Source organism: Erigeron canadensis, chromosome 5 (genome assembly GCF_010389155.1).
Source record: "Erigeron canadensis isolate Cc75 chromosome 5, C_canadensis_v1, whole genome shotgun sequence".
In the NCBI taxonomy this organism is placed as follows: domain Eukaryota; kingdom Viridiplantae; phylum Streptophyta; class Magnoliopsida; order Asterales; family Asteraceae; genus Erigeron; species Erigeron canadensis.
In genome coordinates, this window is record NC_057765.1 from 44,832,302 (window position 1) to 44,850,241 (window position 17,940).

At 32.5% G+C, this 17,940-nt stretch overlaps 3 protein-coding genes and 1 non-coding gene across 4 annotated transcripts; 2 read left to right on the plus strand and 2 right to left on the minus strand.

The window, feature by feature from the left end:
* Positions 1 to 4,945: 4,945 nt before the first annotated feature.
* On the minus strand, positions 4,946 to 5,641 carry LOC122601905. Its single transcript, XM_043774639.1, has 2 exons — positions 5,422 to 5,641; positions 4,946 to 5,340 (listed from the first exon to the last, which is right to left on the minus strand). Exons 1-2 carry the CDS (start codon positions 5,639 to 5,641, stop codon positions 4,946 to 4,948), a joined length of 615 nt encoding a protein of 204 aa, XP_043630574.1.
* A 2,011-nt stretch (positions 5,642 to 7,652) lies between these two features.
* On the plus strand, positions 7,653 to 10,201 carry LOC122600939 (growth-regulating factor 6-like). The gene is made up of 3 exons (XM_043773718.1): positions 7,653 to 7,792; positions 8,510 to 8,884; positions 9,600 to 10,201. The coding sequence occupies exons 2-3, from the start codon at positions 8,518 to 8,520 to the stop codon at positions 9,929 to 9,931; spliced, it is 699 nt and encodes a 232-aa protein (XP_043629653.1). The 5' UTR covers positions 7,653 to 7,792; positions 8,510 to 8,517; the 3' UTR covers positions 9,932 to 10,201.
* Positions 10,202 to 10,463: 262 nt separating this feature from the next.
* On the plus strand, positions 10,464 to 10,537 carry TRNAV-AAC. Its single transcript has one exon. It is a non-coding gene; the product is annotated as a tRNA-Val (tRNA).
* Positions 10,538 to 11,520: 983 nt separating this feature from the next.
* Positions 11,521 to 16,791, minus strand: LOC122599705 (spastin). The gene is made up of 13 exons (XM_043772256.1): positions 16,442 to 16,791; positions 16,173 to 16,264; positions 16,056 to 16,075; positions 15,332 to 15,578; positions 15,138 to 15,233; positions 14,824 to 14,939; positions 14,643 to 14,723; positions 13,976 to 14,099; positions 13,757 to 13,806; positions 13,555 to 13,645; positions 12,744 to 12,779; positions 12,363 to 12,460; positions 11,521 to 12,096 (listed from the first exon to the last, which is right to left on the minus strand). Exons 1-13 carry the CDS (start codon positions 16,762 to 16,764, stop codon positions 11,980 to 11,982), a joined length of 1,491 nt encoding a protein of 496 aa, XP_043628191.1. The 5' UTR covers positions 16,765 to 16,791; the 3' UTR covers positions 11,521 to 11,979.
* Between the last annotated feature and the right edge of the window lie 1,149 nt (positions 16,792 to 17,940).

Genomic DNA, 17,940 nt, shown 5'->3' on the forward strand with positions numbered 1-17,940 from the left:
CTTACACTTATTCCATCTTTAATCTGTATTAAAACAAAACCCTTAATTTAAAATTGAAAAGATATGGGTCATTGATTAAGTTTTAACTTTTATTTTCCACCATTAAATTCTCTTGTTGACATCATCATTGACCAAAGAATTGATCAATAACATTTTTAGTCCTCATACTTTACTTTTATACAAATAAATCATTTTAATATAATTCATTTCAATTTAGTAAATGGCCTAACACTTAATAACTTTATTAACCAAATTTTTATAATAATAATACTCCTTATTCTTTAATGTTATAACTTATATTATTTCATGTATACAAAGCTTTATATATTGTATATTTATATTTCTAATGTCTTTAACTTTTATTTTTCAGCATTAGATTCTCTTGATAACATTATCATTGATAAAAGAATTTGTCAATAACATTTTTAGTCCTCATACTTTACTTCTATACAAATAAATCAATTTAATATAACTCATTTTAATTTAGTAAATGGCCTAATTGAATAACACTCAATAACTTTATTAACCAAAATTTTATAATAATACTACTCCTTATTCTTTAATGTTATAACTTATATATTTTCATGTATGCAAAGTTTTATATATTGTATATTTGTATTTCTAATGTTGCTAAACTGAATATTTGACAAAATATAAATTATAAATGGGTTGATAAATTGAATATGATATTTAAGTTTTGATGTTAAATTTACGATATATCTATTTATTTTTGATAATCTATATCATTTACTTCACTCGGTAAAGAATCTTAGTTGTATGATTTTTTAAAAATCTTTTGTTAGTGTTTAATTATAATAAAACATTAAACTTTATATTGTTACGATCGAGATATTTCAATTATATTGTCTTTCCATTAATAACGTTTTATTTCAGCGACGTTATAAATATTTTTCAAAAACTTTATATTACATGGTTTTTTGATGTGATTGCTAAGTACATGGATTAAAATAACACCTTTGGTACCCTTGATAAGAGTAAAGGTATAGTTATAACTTAGTGTTAATAAAAATATCTCTTTCATATTTCATGTATATATTTTAGTTTTATGGTTGAAAACATTATTAACATTTTTCCTTAACAATGAATATGATATATTGATATTAAAATTATAGTTCAAAAGTTTGTAAATATTTATTTAGATGTTCATAGTTTTCAGATTTTAAAAAGTTTTTAATTTTTAAAAAAAAAATGTACAAATTCCACGTGTTACGTGGGTAATAAGCTAGTTATCTTCTAAAAGATATTCACTACTATTTTATATTAAATATCTTTACATCAAATACCTACACCACTTGACGCATCTGTCGTCGCCGTTGTCACCATCCATCGATACCACCACATCAATGTCACTGTCATTGCTGTCGCATTGCGTGGGTACCATACTCGTTATTAATATTATTATTATTATTATTATTATTATTATTATTATTATTATTATTATTATTATTATTATATAACATCAATTATGTATTATTTATTATTATTATCTAACAAACTAATTCATTCCATATATTATTACTATTATTATTATTATTTATATTATATAAAACAACATTTTTATTAAATTTTTATAGAAGTTTCAAGAAATTAGTGGGGAGTTGCGATACTATCTGAGTTTTCACACTGCGATAGTGCGATACTACAAGAAATTACTATTATTATTATTATTATTATTATTATTATTATTATTATTATTATTATTATTATTATTAATTGTTATTATTTTATAAAAATAACACTTAACCGAAGGTTGAAGGATTGAATTTGTGCAATAACATTTTTTTTTCTTTTATCTATCGATTTTGATACATAACATGAATTATGTATGTGATTATGAATGTCAATGTGTATGACCTAGGGGCGTTTATCAAACCGTCAAACCGTGAAAACCGAATCAAACCGAATTATTTGGATTGGTTTAGTCAGATTGAGTTCTTCTGGTCCGACGATTTAAATTTTGAAAAACCGGGTTCTTTGGTCTGGTTACGGTTTGAGCAAAGTGTTAACCGTAAAAAACCGGACCAGACCAAAAATATATATGTATAGATACACTAATTTATATATATAAACATACTTTTGCTTTCATATTTTCTTATTTTCACTTTATCCTTCTATCTTTTTAGCTTCATTCATTCATTCATTATGTTTCCACTCAAAGATCAAAATATTAAGCCTTGAGTCCTCCATCAACTTTAATATTTCATATATATTTTGTAAGTATAAAACACAAGGTATTTGTAACTTTATCACTGTTTTTATTAATATTAAGATTATAGAGTTCTTAACTTCTATATGTATGATAAAAAAAAATTGAAAAAAAAATTATTGATACGAAAAAATGTATAATTTATTTGGAGATCGAAAATAGATTTTGAAACCGTCAAACCGGGCAAACCAGACCGATTTATATGGTTTGGTTTAGTCTGGTTAAACAACATACTTGATCTAATTTGGTTTAATATATGTTGAAACCGGAAATACCGGTTTGGTTCAAGATTTAGTCAAAAGAGGACCGAACCGGACCACGAATGCCCCTAGTATGACCCAGCCCATCAATAAATATCTATGTAGTTATGGGCAATAAAAAGACCTAGATTGGAATTATTGGAGCACATTTAATTTGTAACCAATGTTCTATGCTGGTTGTACTTTTCTTAACTTCTTGCTAGTTTTTTTCTAATAATAATACATATTTCATAAATATTTTATTCATAAATACTTTATAGTTGATTCTAATTAACAATTGTCTTGGTCAATTTTTGTAATGTAATACATAGATTCTTTTCTATATTTATACAACGGCGGCCACTGAATTATGTATGAACTAAAATAAAAGGCACCATCTTATCTTTAAAGTTTTAGTAAATATGATTATTTGATTACAAGTGGTGATATAATTACATTACATTATATATTTCAATTTTTGTTTTTATATTACTTAAAGACAAACTTATATTTGCAAAAATTAAGAATAGCGTCAAATAATGAATTTTGTCTTTCATAGATATTTTCATTATTTATGAACCTCATTTCCAATCCGTCGAATAATTATCTAAAAGAAACGTCTTTTTTATAATAAAAATTATACGTAGTATTTTCTTATAATTATTATTTTATTATAAGAATTATGTATTTCCATTATTATTATTATTGTTGTTGTTGTTATTAAGATTATTTTATAAAAACAACACTTGACTGAAGATTGAAGGATTGAATTTGTGCAATAGTATTTTTTTCTTTTTATCTATCAATTTTGATACATAACATGAAATATTATTGAATGTGAATGTAAATGTGATTGACCCAGCCCATGGATAAATTTCTATGTGGTGTCGTGGGTTGCTGGGGCGGAACTAAAGGGGGTAAGGGGGTCCAATGCCCTCCTCCAAATTTAAATTTTGTCATGTATTTTTAAATTTTTCATAAATTTTTAAAAATTTTTTATAGGTTTTTAACATTTTGCTCCCTTTTAGATTTATTTTTCATAAGTTTTATAAGTTTGCCCCATTTAGAATTTTTTCATGGTACCGCCTCTGGTGGGTTGTGTTATATACCTATATTTTATACAATACACGATCACATTTAATTTGTAACCAATGTTCTATACTGGTATATTACTTGTATTTTTTTCTTAGCTTCTTGCTAGCTCTTTCAAATAATAATACATATTGCTGTTAAAAAAAACCTTATATTTCATAAATGTTTTATTTATTTTCAGAAGTGGAACTAAGACAGGGTCTGGTGGGTGCTCAATCTCGATCCCCCAACTAGCTAGGCAAAGTGATAAGCCCCCATTTCATTTGAGTCACGCTTCTTTGTTTCTTGATTTATTTAGAGGGTTGTGTGAAAGTGAGAGATTAGAAATCCATGTCTCATTAACTGTTTGATTCGTTTAATACTAACTTTTTTGGTTTCAATTGCAACTAGCGAAAGACCTTTTTTAACATTGAAGATTGTACCACTAAGCCCAACCCAACGTAAAATTCTGACTTCGTCGGTGTTTATTTTGTCGACTTCTAGATTATACTTTTACTATGGATTATGTAATGTAATGTAATTTTCCATGGCATATTAGGGGGAGGGAGTGCTTTCCCCAACCCCAAACTCCCCCAAATATCCACATCACCATCTTCCAATAAAAACTCTCTACTTCAAATTTCCCCAAATCACCCCAAAATGGTGGCGCCACTTACCCTAACCCCAATTTTCACATCATCTTTTTTATTTCCATTTATTTTTACTTAAGAAATTCACAAACTATATTAAAATTAAAAAACATATCCTTTTATTATATTAAAAACTAAAAAACATTACATAATACTTAAAAAAAAAGAAACATTACATAATACTTTTAAAAAAAACATTACATAATACTAAAAAAAAACTAATCATCGAGATACGCCAAATCTTGAGCTCATACGTGCTCCGTAAGATCATATCGAAGGCGATGGTGAACCTCTTCGTCTATCAACTCCGCATACACACTTTCATCGTACACCGGTTGCACTGGCGGGTCCATTATATGGACCGGTGAGATTGTCCTCCCGTCCCTCTTAATGATCATGTTGTGTAAAATAATACATGTATGAACATACTTCCCACTTTTGTCTTTCGTTTGAGGTCGAAGAAGAATTTTCCATTTACCTTTGAGAACACCAAAAGCTCGCTCGACATCCTTTCTAGCCGCCTCTTGCAATTTCTTGAATCTTTTTTCCTTAGGGTCGGTTGAATACGGGTATGCTTTAACAAGTGTTGACCACTTGTTGTAGATCCTATCACTAAGATAGTAGCCACGTTTATAATTTCGGCCATTCACGGTGAATGAAGAGTCCGGAGCCATTTTGTTACGCGCTGTGACATACAAATCGGATGTATTCAACACGTTGATGTCGTTGTTCGACCCCGGGACACCGAAAAAAGCATGTCAAATCCACAAATCTTGTGACGCGATGATTTCAAGCATAATAGTTGGACCGTTGTGGTCACCCCTCGTGTATTGCCCTCTCAAACGTCTAGGACATGCCGACCACTCGACATGTGTGCAATCGATGCTATCAAGCATCCCGGGCATATGATGTCGAAGCTCGTGGGCCCCGAAGATGCGCGCAACGTCGTGTGACGTCGGTCTGCGCAGGTACTCTCGGCTATACAACCGAATGATGGCTTCACAAAAATAATCAAGAGTCTCGCGTGCGGTTCTGGCTGCCATGCATAAATACTCGTCGTACTCGTCTGGCGTGTTACCCGTCGCGAGTTGCCTAACGGCGGATGTGCATTTCTGTATCGCCGTAAAACTTTTTCTTTTTCTTGCATCGTAACCTTCTTGGAAATACGGGAAGTTTGCTTAAATGTTACGCACGATATCTAAAAACATGGTTTTGTCCATTCGAAACGTCTTACGAAAGTAATCGTCTTCGTATTTTGGTTCTGGAACGAACCAATCGTTCATAAGAGTGACAAGACCAATTTCCCGACGCCGGTCCGTATACCGGCGAGTTTGAGGATCACTAGAACTTGCCGTATCTTCAGGAAAGTCTAACGCTTTAAGAAAGAATTGCATAGAACTATCATTTGATTCGTCGGGAGAGTCGTTCGAATTATCCAAATTACCGGAAGCCATATTTTTTTTAATGGGTGTAAGAATTTAGTGATGAAAAGGTTAGGGTGTTTAAATTATTATAAAAATGTAGTGAAAATGGGAGTAGTTGGGTGTTGTTTTGGGAAGAAAAGAGTGTATATATATAGAGAAAGAGGTAAAGATTAAAAAAAAAAATTCAAAAACACCCCCAACGGCTAGTACCTCGCTCCCCTCGCCACGTGTCCAGCCCCCATTCGCCCTTTTCCTGCACGCGGTCCCCACCTCCTCTTCTCTCTCCTCGAGCTCACTACACCAATTCCCTTCCATTTTACCCCACCCCAAACCCCTGGCGGCGTTGTGCCCGCGCGGGGCTAGGGTTCTCCGCACTCCTTCCTGCATCCACTCCCACCCTCTTAGAAAAAAAAATTACGTTGAAGTTTTCTTATAACTTTATACTTTGACTTTGCTGAAATATTTATATGTTATTTGAATGTAGCCATTGTAGTGTTATTAAATAAATATTTATTTGATATAACAAATTTATGAGTAAATATATTTAGGGAAAAGGATCTGTACTACATACTTTATTTAAGCTTAGGTATTGTCAATTTAAAAAAAAGTTACAAATTAAACTTTTGAATTTAATAAACATACATAACCCCTTGAATTTTACATAACCTTCCCATGAATTTTATATAATCTCCCCATGTTTTACCTAAGATAGATACTGCATGTTTTACCTAACATTTCCCCATATATTTATATCTGATGGTTTTGTTTTTTTTTCCAAATAATAAATATATGTATTTGATATTGTAAACTTTTGAATTTCGCTATGAAATTAACTTTAAATAAGTATATATATTATATTCAATGAAATGAAATGAAAAGTGATATGACGCCCTCTGTATGTTTTTATTTTTCCTTCCGTTTTTAACTGTTAGTTTGCATGCATCACTATTTTTTATTATTGTAAAAATTAAAAATGCATATTTCTTTTGCTGACCTTTTTTGCGTTCATGTATACATATAAATTTGGTAAAAAGTTTACCCATTTATAAGTGTATGCTTTATGTCATCTTGCATGTTTGAGTGTTAAGCGGGATGGAGTGGAAGCTGGAACACAAACACCGCGTGTGGAGTTGCGTGATTACACTGCTGCCACTAGTTCACCGCATGAGAGAGAATGGGCTTTTCAGGGAAGAACACCGATTGAAGGGAAACGAAGAGAGAGAAGAGAGAAAGAGGTGAGAGACGATGCATTATTGACTGAAATGAGTTAGCGGAGGCCTCATTATTATTAAGGAAAAAAAAGTACCTCCTTTTTTACGTTTACCATTTATTAAAAAAAATATTTTGGGAATGATGAGGTGCAGATCTGGGAAAGTTTGATAAAAGTGAAGTTAATGAATTGGAAAAGTTTGATGAAGATCAGAGAAAATTGAGGTGGAATATTTTTATTGGTTAGTTACGAAATTAAAATTTGGTAAAGTGGAGGGAAGTGGTGGCTACTTCCCCCCTATAGTTTTACATTGTAAACTTTACAAAAACTATTTTGTTTACATAGTAATAAGTCATGGTTTTTTCTTAATAAGCCAATTGTAAGGAAATCCTTTTATGATGGTCTGAATTTGTGTAGATTTAGGTTTAACTTTTAAAAAATAAGGTTTTTTTTTTAATATGTTATTTTGGTTTCGGACGAATTATTAGGGTTTTTTTTTTTTTAATATTAGGTATTAGATGAGGGTCTACATGAACCCGATTTGTGATTTATTTTGTTTGGTTTTTTTTCTAATTTTTGAAAAGATCTTGTTTTACATGGTATGGTATTTGAGTACGAGTATTTCACTAGTTTTTGAAAGTATCACACGCGCGCGTGGGCATGGGCAGAAAGAAACAGGGAGAGGTACCTGCCGCCTAAATTGTTGAAGGAAGGGAAGGCTGAATGGAAACAGCAAAGTTTCTGACAATGCCATTTTTACCACTACTATTTCAATTCCCATTTCACCCCTCTCATAATTTTCAAATTTTCATTCAGCTTTGGTCTTGTTCTTCCTTTTCTTTTTCCTTCTCTTTCATCTTCTTTAGTTATTTTGTTGATAATTTAATTTTTTTTTCTTTTTATGTACTTATCATAATAAAGGTTGGTGTCTATGTAGGGATTGAAGTTGAGTCTCCACTAACATTGACCAGGTTCGTTTTAACTCTTTTTTTTTTCTTAATTATATTTTTTTTGTTACTTTGTTTATATTTATTACTCCACTAGATTTTAAGTTTTGTTTAGGATAAGTAAATAAATTCTGACCATTTTGTTCAATTTTTAAGGATTTAATAATGAAATTTGGAGATTTTTTTTTTTTAATTTTCTTAATGCTTATTTATTTGGTTTTGGATTCCAATGTTGAAAAACTTAGTCATAGAAGTTATGTAGGGTTTAAATAATACATATTTGGAGGAAAGGTAACAAGTTGCATAATTGATATGATTATTGTTAACATAAAATGTAAATTTAAATACTTCCAAACACCCCCTTAATTCCACATTCATGTGTTTCTATTTGGCTTTCCAGCTTCATGTTTTAGGTGACTGTTTGGTTTTGGTAATTATATTTTTCTCTGAGGTTTTGGGAGTATTAATTTGTAATATACATGTGCGGTTTCATATATGTAAAGTTGTACATGAGTAATGAGTTATGTATGTTACTTGGTTACTTGAAATGATTGGTATATGTCTTGGTACTTTTAAGTTAAGTTCACAAGTTCAAGTTCTCGACGCTTTTGTTCGTTTGACACATTCTTGTCGATTCAAGCTATAGACAGTCGATTCTTCCTTCTGAAGAATTGTAGGGTTTGATGAATAGATAAAAGCTTAACTTACCCCTTAACAAGGAAATTTGTTTTGCTTGTTCAGTCAAAGCGATGACCTCTGAGGTTCCTGTACTGAGCCGCATGGATCCAGATCCAGGGAGGTGTAGAAGAACCGATGGGCGGAAATGGAGGTGTCGTTTAGCAGTGCTTCCTGATAGGAAATACTGCGAGCGTCATGTAAACAGAGGTCGCCAACGTTCAAGAAAGCACGTGGAAGCTGGTCAAAGTGTTTTAAAGTCAAAGCCAACTGCAACGGCCTTCATACCAAATCTCGGATCTGCTGCAAAGACCAATGCTATAAAACATACTAAAGTTGGTATCAAGGATCAAAGCTTTAAAATGAAGAAACCTAGCAAGGAATCTTGTGCACCCCATGATATCAGTTTCTTCCACGAAAGTGTTATTCAACATGGTAAAGGTATGTCTTGAAACTGTGTACAGTCTGCTTTTTTGTCCTGTATGAATGGCAAAATTTACAATGTCAAGAAGATTTAATCAATAATAAAATGAGAAATTAATGCTGGCTAAATCGACCATGTCAATAAATTATAAACCTGGAGCATAACTTTAACATTGTCTTCCTGATATTGGGTTTTTGGACGGGGGCAGTCTGCCTGTATGTGTTGATTTTCCCGGTTAATTTACAATGATGGGGATGAACATATGTGTTACTTCCGCTTCATTTTGTGTTCTTTTTGCCAAACAAGCATGTTTTCTATTGAGACGGATGGGTGAGTAGGAGTTATTTGATCTTTATAGTCTTTGTGTTTTCAAGGGGACAAAAAACACTAATGACTAACCTATACTAACTGTAATGTGTCTTATCTTGTGTGCCATCATGGTTGACATTTGCAATGAAAAGTTAGACGTTTGTCTAGCAAATAAACCAATATAGATAAAACATCACAGTTTACGAAGAATATGCGATTTTGGGAAGAATAATAGTATGATGTTTTATTGTTTAACTTTATCATTAACATAGTTTTAGTTTTTTACTCCATTTTTTGCTTGGTCAATCTTTGAAAGATGATCATTGGTTTTTATTAGTTGTAATAAAACTGCAAGAGACAATATCCTTGTGACCTTTGTTTTCCCTATGGTATCTGACGTGCTATTTGTCTCTTTACATGTAGTTCCGACCTCAAGCAGCATACATAGCAGTGATCTTGCAGTAGCTGAATCTGCAAGATGCAGAAGATCAGATGGAAAAAATTGGCAGTGCAGCAAAAGGGCACTCGCGAATCAGAAATACTGTATGCAGCATATGCACAGAGGGACTGAAAAGGCTGTGAATAGTCAAAACTCAAACACCAGTCTTCCGTTTGAAGTGGGTGTGAGTTCTGAACAAAAGGGTGATGATGGAAACCGACCAATCGACTCCAGCAGTAGTAGTGACGACAATGGAGGTTGTCCAAATGGTGCAGTCCTTGAAAGTGGCAGTGATACCACCACAGTCTCTATATAACCAACCTTTGAAAATTTCTTACTTGATTGTCTGAAAAATTAAGTCGTCTGTAGCTCGAGCCCATTTTGTCTTTTGCTATTATGTGGTTAACTTTGCTTAATGACTGTAGTTCAGTTGGTTCTTGGAACCATAAACCAAACCATCTCTGGTTGTAGCTTTTGAGTTGTAAAATATGTAAACTGAATGGAATGGTTCAGCCCCAGTGTTTATCTTCTGTTGTTTTTCGTTGATAACTGGTTTGGTTTTTTTGTTATTAAACCATAATTAGTATCTCAATCTGTACACTGGTTTCTAGTGAATGTAATCAATCAGATGTGCATTTCACTGGAAGAAAAGCCATAACATAAAAAACCGAAGGAGTTCAAAACACGTCGAAAAAAAGCTAATCGATATGTCTTTTTGAAAAAGGAGTTTTCAGCTTAAATTATTCAAATCGGTTATGAACTTTTTGGGGTTTATTTGGGTTTAATTTTGGGTTTCTGAAACACTAAATTTGTTTATTAGAATTCGACAGTAAATATAAAGCACAGATGGTTTCGTGGTGTAGTTGGTTATCACGTCAGTCTAACACACTGAAGGTCTCCGGTTCGAACCCGGGCGAAGCCATTTTATTTTTGATTGTTTTCTTTATTGCAACCCCTGAACTTTTTACAGTTAACTAAATAGGCCCCCGGACATTGAAAACCAACAACTTCCTTGGACATCAAAATCAAAACTTCAAACTAAAACCCCTTCTGACAACCTCGAGTGTACTTGTTCCATTAGATACCCTCCAACTCTACATAGATGTCGAAATATCTAAATCACTCGTAAACTATATTACTTTTAACCAATCACACACAAAGAGAGAATGAAATAGAACATGCACAATGCATACAATAAAACCCAAGTTATGAGCTTGGTTGTAAAAAGGATTATAAGGCTATCTTGAATGTTATGCACTTTTTCATCCTTACAAATCATTAAAATTTTCACAAACGGTGTGTTTGGTTCACAGAATGTTTTTAGAAGGAATGAAAATTTTTAAATGAATTGAAATCTGAAGAAATGGAATTTGACGGAATGTTTTTGATTTTTTGATAATTTAAGTGACGGAAAGAATGAAATTTCTTCCACCATCCCCAAGGAATGGAAATTATGAAATGTTTACATTCCTATGGAATGAGAATCCTCCATCTTTAAACAATCAAACGCACTAAAAAATAGAATTCAATTCCAATTCCATTAGTATCTATCAAATTTTATAAAACAAACGCGACATTAGAATCATTTAATTTTACAACCAACCATGCAAACATTCTTACATATTATTACATCTATACACACGCAAAAAAAAAAAAGAAATTAAGATAACCTAAGGACATTCCCTTTAAGTAATGACATATATCAGAAACATCTTTAGTATGGCAACAAATATCCATATACAACTACGGACAACTACACTTGATCTTTGCCAAAAGGCCGAGAAAGGTATAACTAAAGACAACAACTAAAAACATTGCATTATAGATAATCTAAAGTTTTAAACTTTACGAAACACTAGATAAAAGCATAGGATGCAATTACCAATCTTGGTTGAAAGTATATCATGAGCATACTTTAATCATACTTTATTAGTATAAGGATATATAATACAATTTTACCAAAAGGCTTTTGGCTTAACAAATATTGAAGTGACCCGATAACCAAAAAGGTTGCTGGGCTCATTTTAGCATTTGGGCAAGATACGACAGACAAACCATTATCAATCTATATATAACAAATTTCTGTACATGTTGACAGTTTCAAGGGACCTATACAATTATCTGCACGTATAGATCACTGTAGCCAAATTGGTCATTCATGTGCTCCGTCTATGTATCTGAAAAATGATGGCCAGATCATCGTAGATCACAAATTCACAATCCTATAGCGACTTGTAGCTCGTCCACTAAAAGTTGTTCCATCCAGCCTGTCAAGTTTGGCCCTTGAAATGATATGCAATTCAAATAGCTGTTAAATTAGAGGGCTTCCAGTAACTGAAAACATGATTTTACTATTTGTCACTATTAATTAGAGCCGAATTCTTTGTTCCACCGCTCAAGTTCTTCCCACTTGCTTTTTACATAGCTCGGTCGAATGACAGTCATCGCTTTTTGGAAATCTCCATATTTTAATCGTCGCACCTGGTACAAGCATAATTTATAATCAGAGATGAAATTGTCATATGACCCAGGAAATTTGACAATTCTGTTTAGTATTAGTTTTAAGAAATCGATGTCTTCTGTGAACCAAAATCCATACCACTAACAGACTAATTATATAAATGAACATATATATACACATATATTGAATATGTAAGAAAAAAAGAGGAAATCATGTAGTACAAGGGACCTCAAAAATGAGACAGGTTGCTACTTTCCAAATAGCTGGTAACGTTTAACCAAGTTACCTGATCAGCCTTGACAGTGAGAACATTCGAACCAAGTTCTCTTATAGGCATCATTGCTGCTTCCTCACACAAAGCTTGCAGATCACTCCCAGAATATCCTACATGATCAGGAAACTAAGAATGAAGACTTGGATAAAAATTACAGATCGAGAACATTGTTCTAATGCAAGACAAACTTAGTACTAGAATGAGGAAGAGTAATGAGTGGAGGTGACAAAATGGCCAAATGGAGGTTGCATAGGCCTGAAACATGCAATCTTATATACGATACTTTATGCAAGAACTACATCAGTACATCACATGCTAATTAATGCAATTTCCGTCGAAAGATATCTGTAGTCAACATTTTTCTAGATATGCACTACTGAAAGATCATCTTACCCTCGGTGTCTTTCACAAGTCTTTGCAGATCTCCACCTGTACAAGAAAACACATTAGAAACATGGAAATAACTATTTGTAAAAGTAACACAATCACAAAATCTTAGGATGTTCATTATGTCTGAGCCATCGATAATCCTTATACAAGAGAAACATATAAAAGTCAAATCACCTATTTAATACCATTTAAAAAGGTTCCTGCTTCCTTGGTTTTAAAAAGCGATAAGTGCACAAAAGCGATAGGGTCCATTTCGGAAGCGCAAAAGCGGCGAGCTTTTCGTACGCAAGGCGCACACTTATGAAGAAATTTTATTAATTATTTATATAGTATTTATAACACATAAAATACCAAAACAACATCAGTAAGATACTCGTTTAAGTCCGGCTTTGATCAAATTTGGTATTTGAAAAGAAATTCTCAAAAGATTGTTGTTCTCATTGAGGAAAAAGAAAAAAGAGATCAATCTTGTTGAGAAAGAAGAGGTAAGAAAAAAAAATTTACTTATTTCTATAAAAAAAATCCTCTTGTGTACAAAAAGCTCACGCCTTTTAGCGCTTTTTGGCGCCTAGGCTCACAAAAAAGGCCCAAAAGTGCACGCTTTCTGTACACCCTGCGCCTTGAGTACCAAAAAGCTCCAAGGCTTGCGCCTAGGTAGGCGCGCTTTTTAAAACAAAGCCTGCTTCCACGTGATTTAGCTATATGCTCTCATCAGATGCAAGCTAACTAGCTTGCATCTACAAGACGGTGCATTTTCTAAACTAAAGGCAAATTATTAATGAAATTATGCTCTAATAAAGAAACAGATTCTCACTCGGTAAAGAATATGCTTGACCCTTGAGCTTGTGCTTCAGGAGATCTCTTCGAACATTTGCATCTGGTAAGGGGATGTATATTCTCTTCACCTGATTCATGAGTAAAAGTTTATTACATAAATACCACATAATAAATTGTCGCATTTCAAAAGAAATAAGTACAGTTCACAAAGATGTGATCTCATGCACCACAATACTTACCAATCTCCTAAGTACAGCATCATCTAACTCTTGTGGCTTATTTGTCGCACCTGCATGAAGAGGACACACATTCGGAAGTAAATAGATATCCAGACAAGCAAAAAGGAATTCCAGATAATACGATAATGTGGCCTGGAATGATGTCTTGTTTAATTCTGCATAACGAGCAACCAGAAACATTGTAGTGAAATTAACTTATAATATTATACAAAGCTTTACCAATGACAATAACTAGATCATTTGAGTTTGAAGTCACCCCATCAAACTGGACTAGGAACTCTGACTTTAATCTTCTGCTAGCATCATGTTCACTAGATGTTCTTGCTGACATAACACTATCAATCTACAAAGCACAGAAATTAAAAAAAAAAAAAAAAACAATTACATGCTGACACAAGTCATGCACAAGCTTTAGCCAAGCATAATCTACCATAAAACTGAATTATTACAGAAACTTTTGCAACCTGTTATGCTGGATTGGTACTCAATTAGATATTATAACGATTACATAACCACTTAGAACTTTCACTACCTATGAGCTGAGTAGTCTGAGTCTGACCATGGTTGACCTGGCGATTGATCCCATCATTCAGGGAATCCAAGTCAATGAAAGAACCATACTTAACACTTTTTAGCCCATTATTGTTGGTAATATATTCAAATTCAATATTTTTGGATGTTTGGCGACAGTATACTACATATTCAACATAGATAGGAACAAGGTGGTTACTTATGCCAACAATGATAAAGATTCAGTTTTTTCATTGGTTAATTATAAAGGTCACAACTTTTTAGTTTTTAAAAGAGGAAGACAATGAGACCATAACAATAGAGAGGTCTATTCAGACAATACAATATGTACAATTAACAGAAAGCAGAAACATACTTCATCCATGAATATTACAGAGGGTTGTCTAGAAACAGCAACTGCGAAAAGGGTCCGAACAAGTTTTTCACCCTCTCCCACCTGTTTATCGTACAGAAGTATTTCAATGAGACGAATATCAACACGCTTTCGTGGAAAGTTATAACTAGAATCATTAAGAAAAAACTCAAGAAAGACATACCCACTTTGATGTTAAAGAGGAAGCAGAGATGCTAAAAAAGGTTGCTTGGGATTCTGAAGCAACTGCCTTGGCAAGCATGGTCTTACCCGTGCCAGGTGGACCAAAAAGAAGTAAACCTAACAGAAACAAAATCAAGAAAGCAAAGATTTGGTGGGAGGACAGAATATATTTGCAAAGAATGAAAAGCACAGGGCTGGAATGAGCAGGTAATAAAATGAGCCATTGGTTTATACATTTCATCTCTAACTTGACCCATCAAAGATCAAGGAACGATCAATTTAAATAGCAATTTATCTTTTAGTATCGCAAAATACCTTTAGCTGGTCTACGAAGGCCAGTAAATAGGTCTTTTCTTTTAGTTGGCAGGATTACCATTTCCAGCAAAGCCTGTTTAGCTTGTTCAAGGCCAGCTGCAATCACAGTAAGTTATAACTTATAAGTTCTATAGACTATAGAAGACACTTTTACAAAGAAAAATAATCAGAAGGATAATGTGATAGTATCTAACCAATATCTTCCCATTTGACAGACGGACTTCTATCTACAATAACAGAATTGATCATCTCAACCAATTTTGGGTCAAGACCATCATTAGATTCGTGAACAGGCTTTGAATTCATTGCTTTGTTACTCTGAGTCCGTGTCACGTTACTAGTACTACGTAAACTGGGACCAGAAGGCTTTTGTGGCACCACTTTCGTAGCATTGGACTTTAATGGGAGAACTGCAGTAGTTTGTAACTGAGGTGATTTGTTCTGCATATATACAGGTACAATGAAACATAGATTAAATATAGAGTTTTCAACTATACACAGCTTTACATAGACGTAATTTAACAAATACGTGGTCATGTAGAGAAACTAAAGAAACACGTGACTGAAAGCCATTAAAAAAAACGAGAAACTACAGATTGCCATTGTAGCAAACAACGTTGATGAATTAAGGATGTCAATGAGCAAAGACGGTCATCTCACAAACAATTTAGTCGAGCATTCCTGTTTATGTAATATCTGAATGAAGTAGCGTTATATTATTTTCAAACTTAGATTTAGTTACACACATGTGTAACAAATCAATGCATTATATTATTTTCGCATTACAAAAGATATGTTTTACCTAGAATTTTATTTTTTAATGAGGGCAGTACCTCAATTATTTGTACTAATACCAAATATTTGCCAAGATTTATATCAAACTAGATATATAAACTTTACAGAACAGATAAGGCATACCTTGTTTATTGATGAGCCACCTGACAGGAGAAAAGGAAGCATAAGAAACTGAACTAAAGTAGTATCAAATTCCATATATAAATATAAAAAAAAAATACTCATCTAAAAGAAGTAAACCTGATCGACGGTTTAAAGTAATTAGTCTCTCAGAAACTTGACTCTGCCATTTTGATATCTTCTGCCGATAAGTTTTAACCTTCTCTTGTTCTCTGTCAAACAAATTAAAGAGCAGAATGACCAGTGTTATTTTGTAATACAATAATACTTTCTTAAAACATTATTCTCAACATACTAAAATCAGTAAAATAACTATAATAACAATAATTTCAATATAAAGAATATGTATGTGCATAATAAAATTATTATTAAAAGAAAAAAGGAAAAACCTGGAACTGATATAAGTAGGGACAGGTGTAGAAATAGCTTCAGAAAGAATACGTTGAGAGAGATTATAATGAGTAATAGCGTCATTAATTAAGCCCCATTCTTCAGCCCTAACTGCTTTATCGATTTCTTCTTTTGCCAGTTCGAAATATCCTTTTAATTTATATGCTATCTTTTCATTTTCTACGCTTCCTTCCATCCCCCCACCAGATCCTACTGACAACTTATTATTATTATTATTGAAATTGTTAGAGGAGGAGGAAGAAGAGGGTGAAATTGGGTCGGAAAATAACGAGTTGATCAAGTCTTTGAAAAAACCAGCCATTGTGATTGTCTGGAAAGAAAAAGGAAACTGAGTTTGGGCCTGATTGTAATTTTACATTGTGATTTAAGGATTATTCGGTTTATGGAGCGAGCCTCAATGACCCATTTTGACGGGGTTTTTTAAGATACTTTTATTCTCAGATAAAAATAAGAATTACGTAATATCTCTTACTTTTTGTTAAAATCAATCTATCGTGTGTATTAGTCCATTTTTGTAAGAATGTGATATTTGTACAACATTTTTAATAAATATACAATATTTATGAATTATCGGTTTATACAATCAATTATAAAACTTGTACATTATGATATATTCATCAAATATGGTGATATTGATATTCCCTATTTTTTTTCAATAAAGGAGTCCAACATAATTAATAAGGCTCTTATAGTTTACTAAATTCAAAGAAATTTGATGGAAAAAAAAATCGAAATTATATCCTTTGTCAGATATTATATTAACATATGAATCTCTACTCAAAATCTTTAAACTAAATAAATCCTATATATCCTAAATTTTAAAATTACCATATGTTAATTCCATAAAACATATACCAACTATTTTCCATTCATTTCATGATAAAAATGGTATTTGAATAGAACTTTTCTCAACTACTACCAAAAATGTATTTTTATGTTTAGGGATTAAATCGGTGGAACCTCATCGTTGTTGATTTGTTTCACTTAATCTAAAAATTGACAAACTTTAATCCACGATCTATGTCGTTTGGTAATAATCAATGTGCTCATTGAACGGTATGACCAAGTTGGTTTTAATTCGTAAAAATTGTTCTGTTTCTTATATAGTATCTAACTAATATTTCAATGCTTAGATAACTAAAATCCAATTATAAGTTAGAGTAAATTAGAAGAATAAAACTAAAAGAGCTAGATTCATTTGATGTCCATGATGTTCAAATGATATGGAAGGTTCCCCACATGGACAACGATTATTGAATCTTAATGGTTTTGTGATATATATTGGATTGGGTTACAAGAAAAAAGCTAAAAAAATAGATAAGTTTGTAAGTGAAAGGGAAGGGAAGGAATTGGACTAAGGGAAATGACCAAAATGCTACATGATTCACAGGAGAGGAGGTTAACGGCATAATTCTAACGACGTTAGAAAAATGCTGATTTTGAGACAAAAACGCCACCTTAAAGAACCATACATGAT

Coding starts and splice junctions, on each gene's coding strand:
- LOC122601905 (XM_043774639.1), bottom strand. CDS start 5,641: ATGGCTTCCGGTAATTTGGATAATTCGAACGACTCTCCCGACGAATCA. Junction 5,341..5,421: donor ATACGAAGACGATTACTTTC/GTAAGACGTTTC, acceptor ATTTCCAAGAAG/GTTACGATGCAAGAAAAAGA.
- LOC122599705 (XM_043772256.1), bottom strand. CDS start 16,764: ATGGCTGGTTTTTTCAAAGACTTGATCAACTCGTTATTTTCCGACCCA. Junction 13,807..13,975: donor TGATCTAGTTATTGTCATTG/GTAAAGCTTTGT, acceptor CTCTTCATGCAG/GTGCGACAAATAAGCCACAA. Junction 13,646..13,756: donor ATGCTGTACTTAGGAGATTG/GTAAGTATTGTG, acceptor CTCATGAATCAG/GTGAAGAGAATATACATCCC.
- LOC122600939 (XM_043773718.1), top strand. CDS start 8,518: ATGACCTCTGAGGTTCCTGTACTGAGCCGCATGGATCCAGATCCAGGG. Junction 8,885..9,599: donor TGTTATTCAACATGGTAAAG/GTATGTCTTGAA, acceptor CTTTACATGTAG/TTCCGACCTCAAGCAGCATA.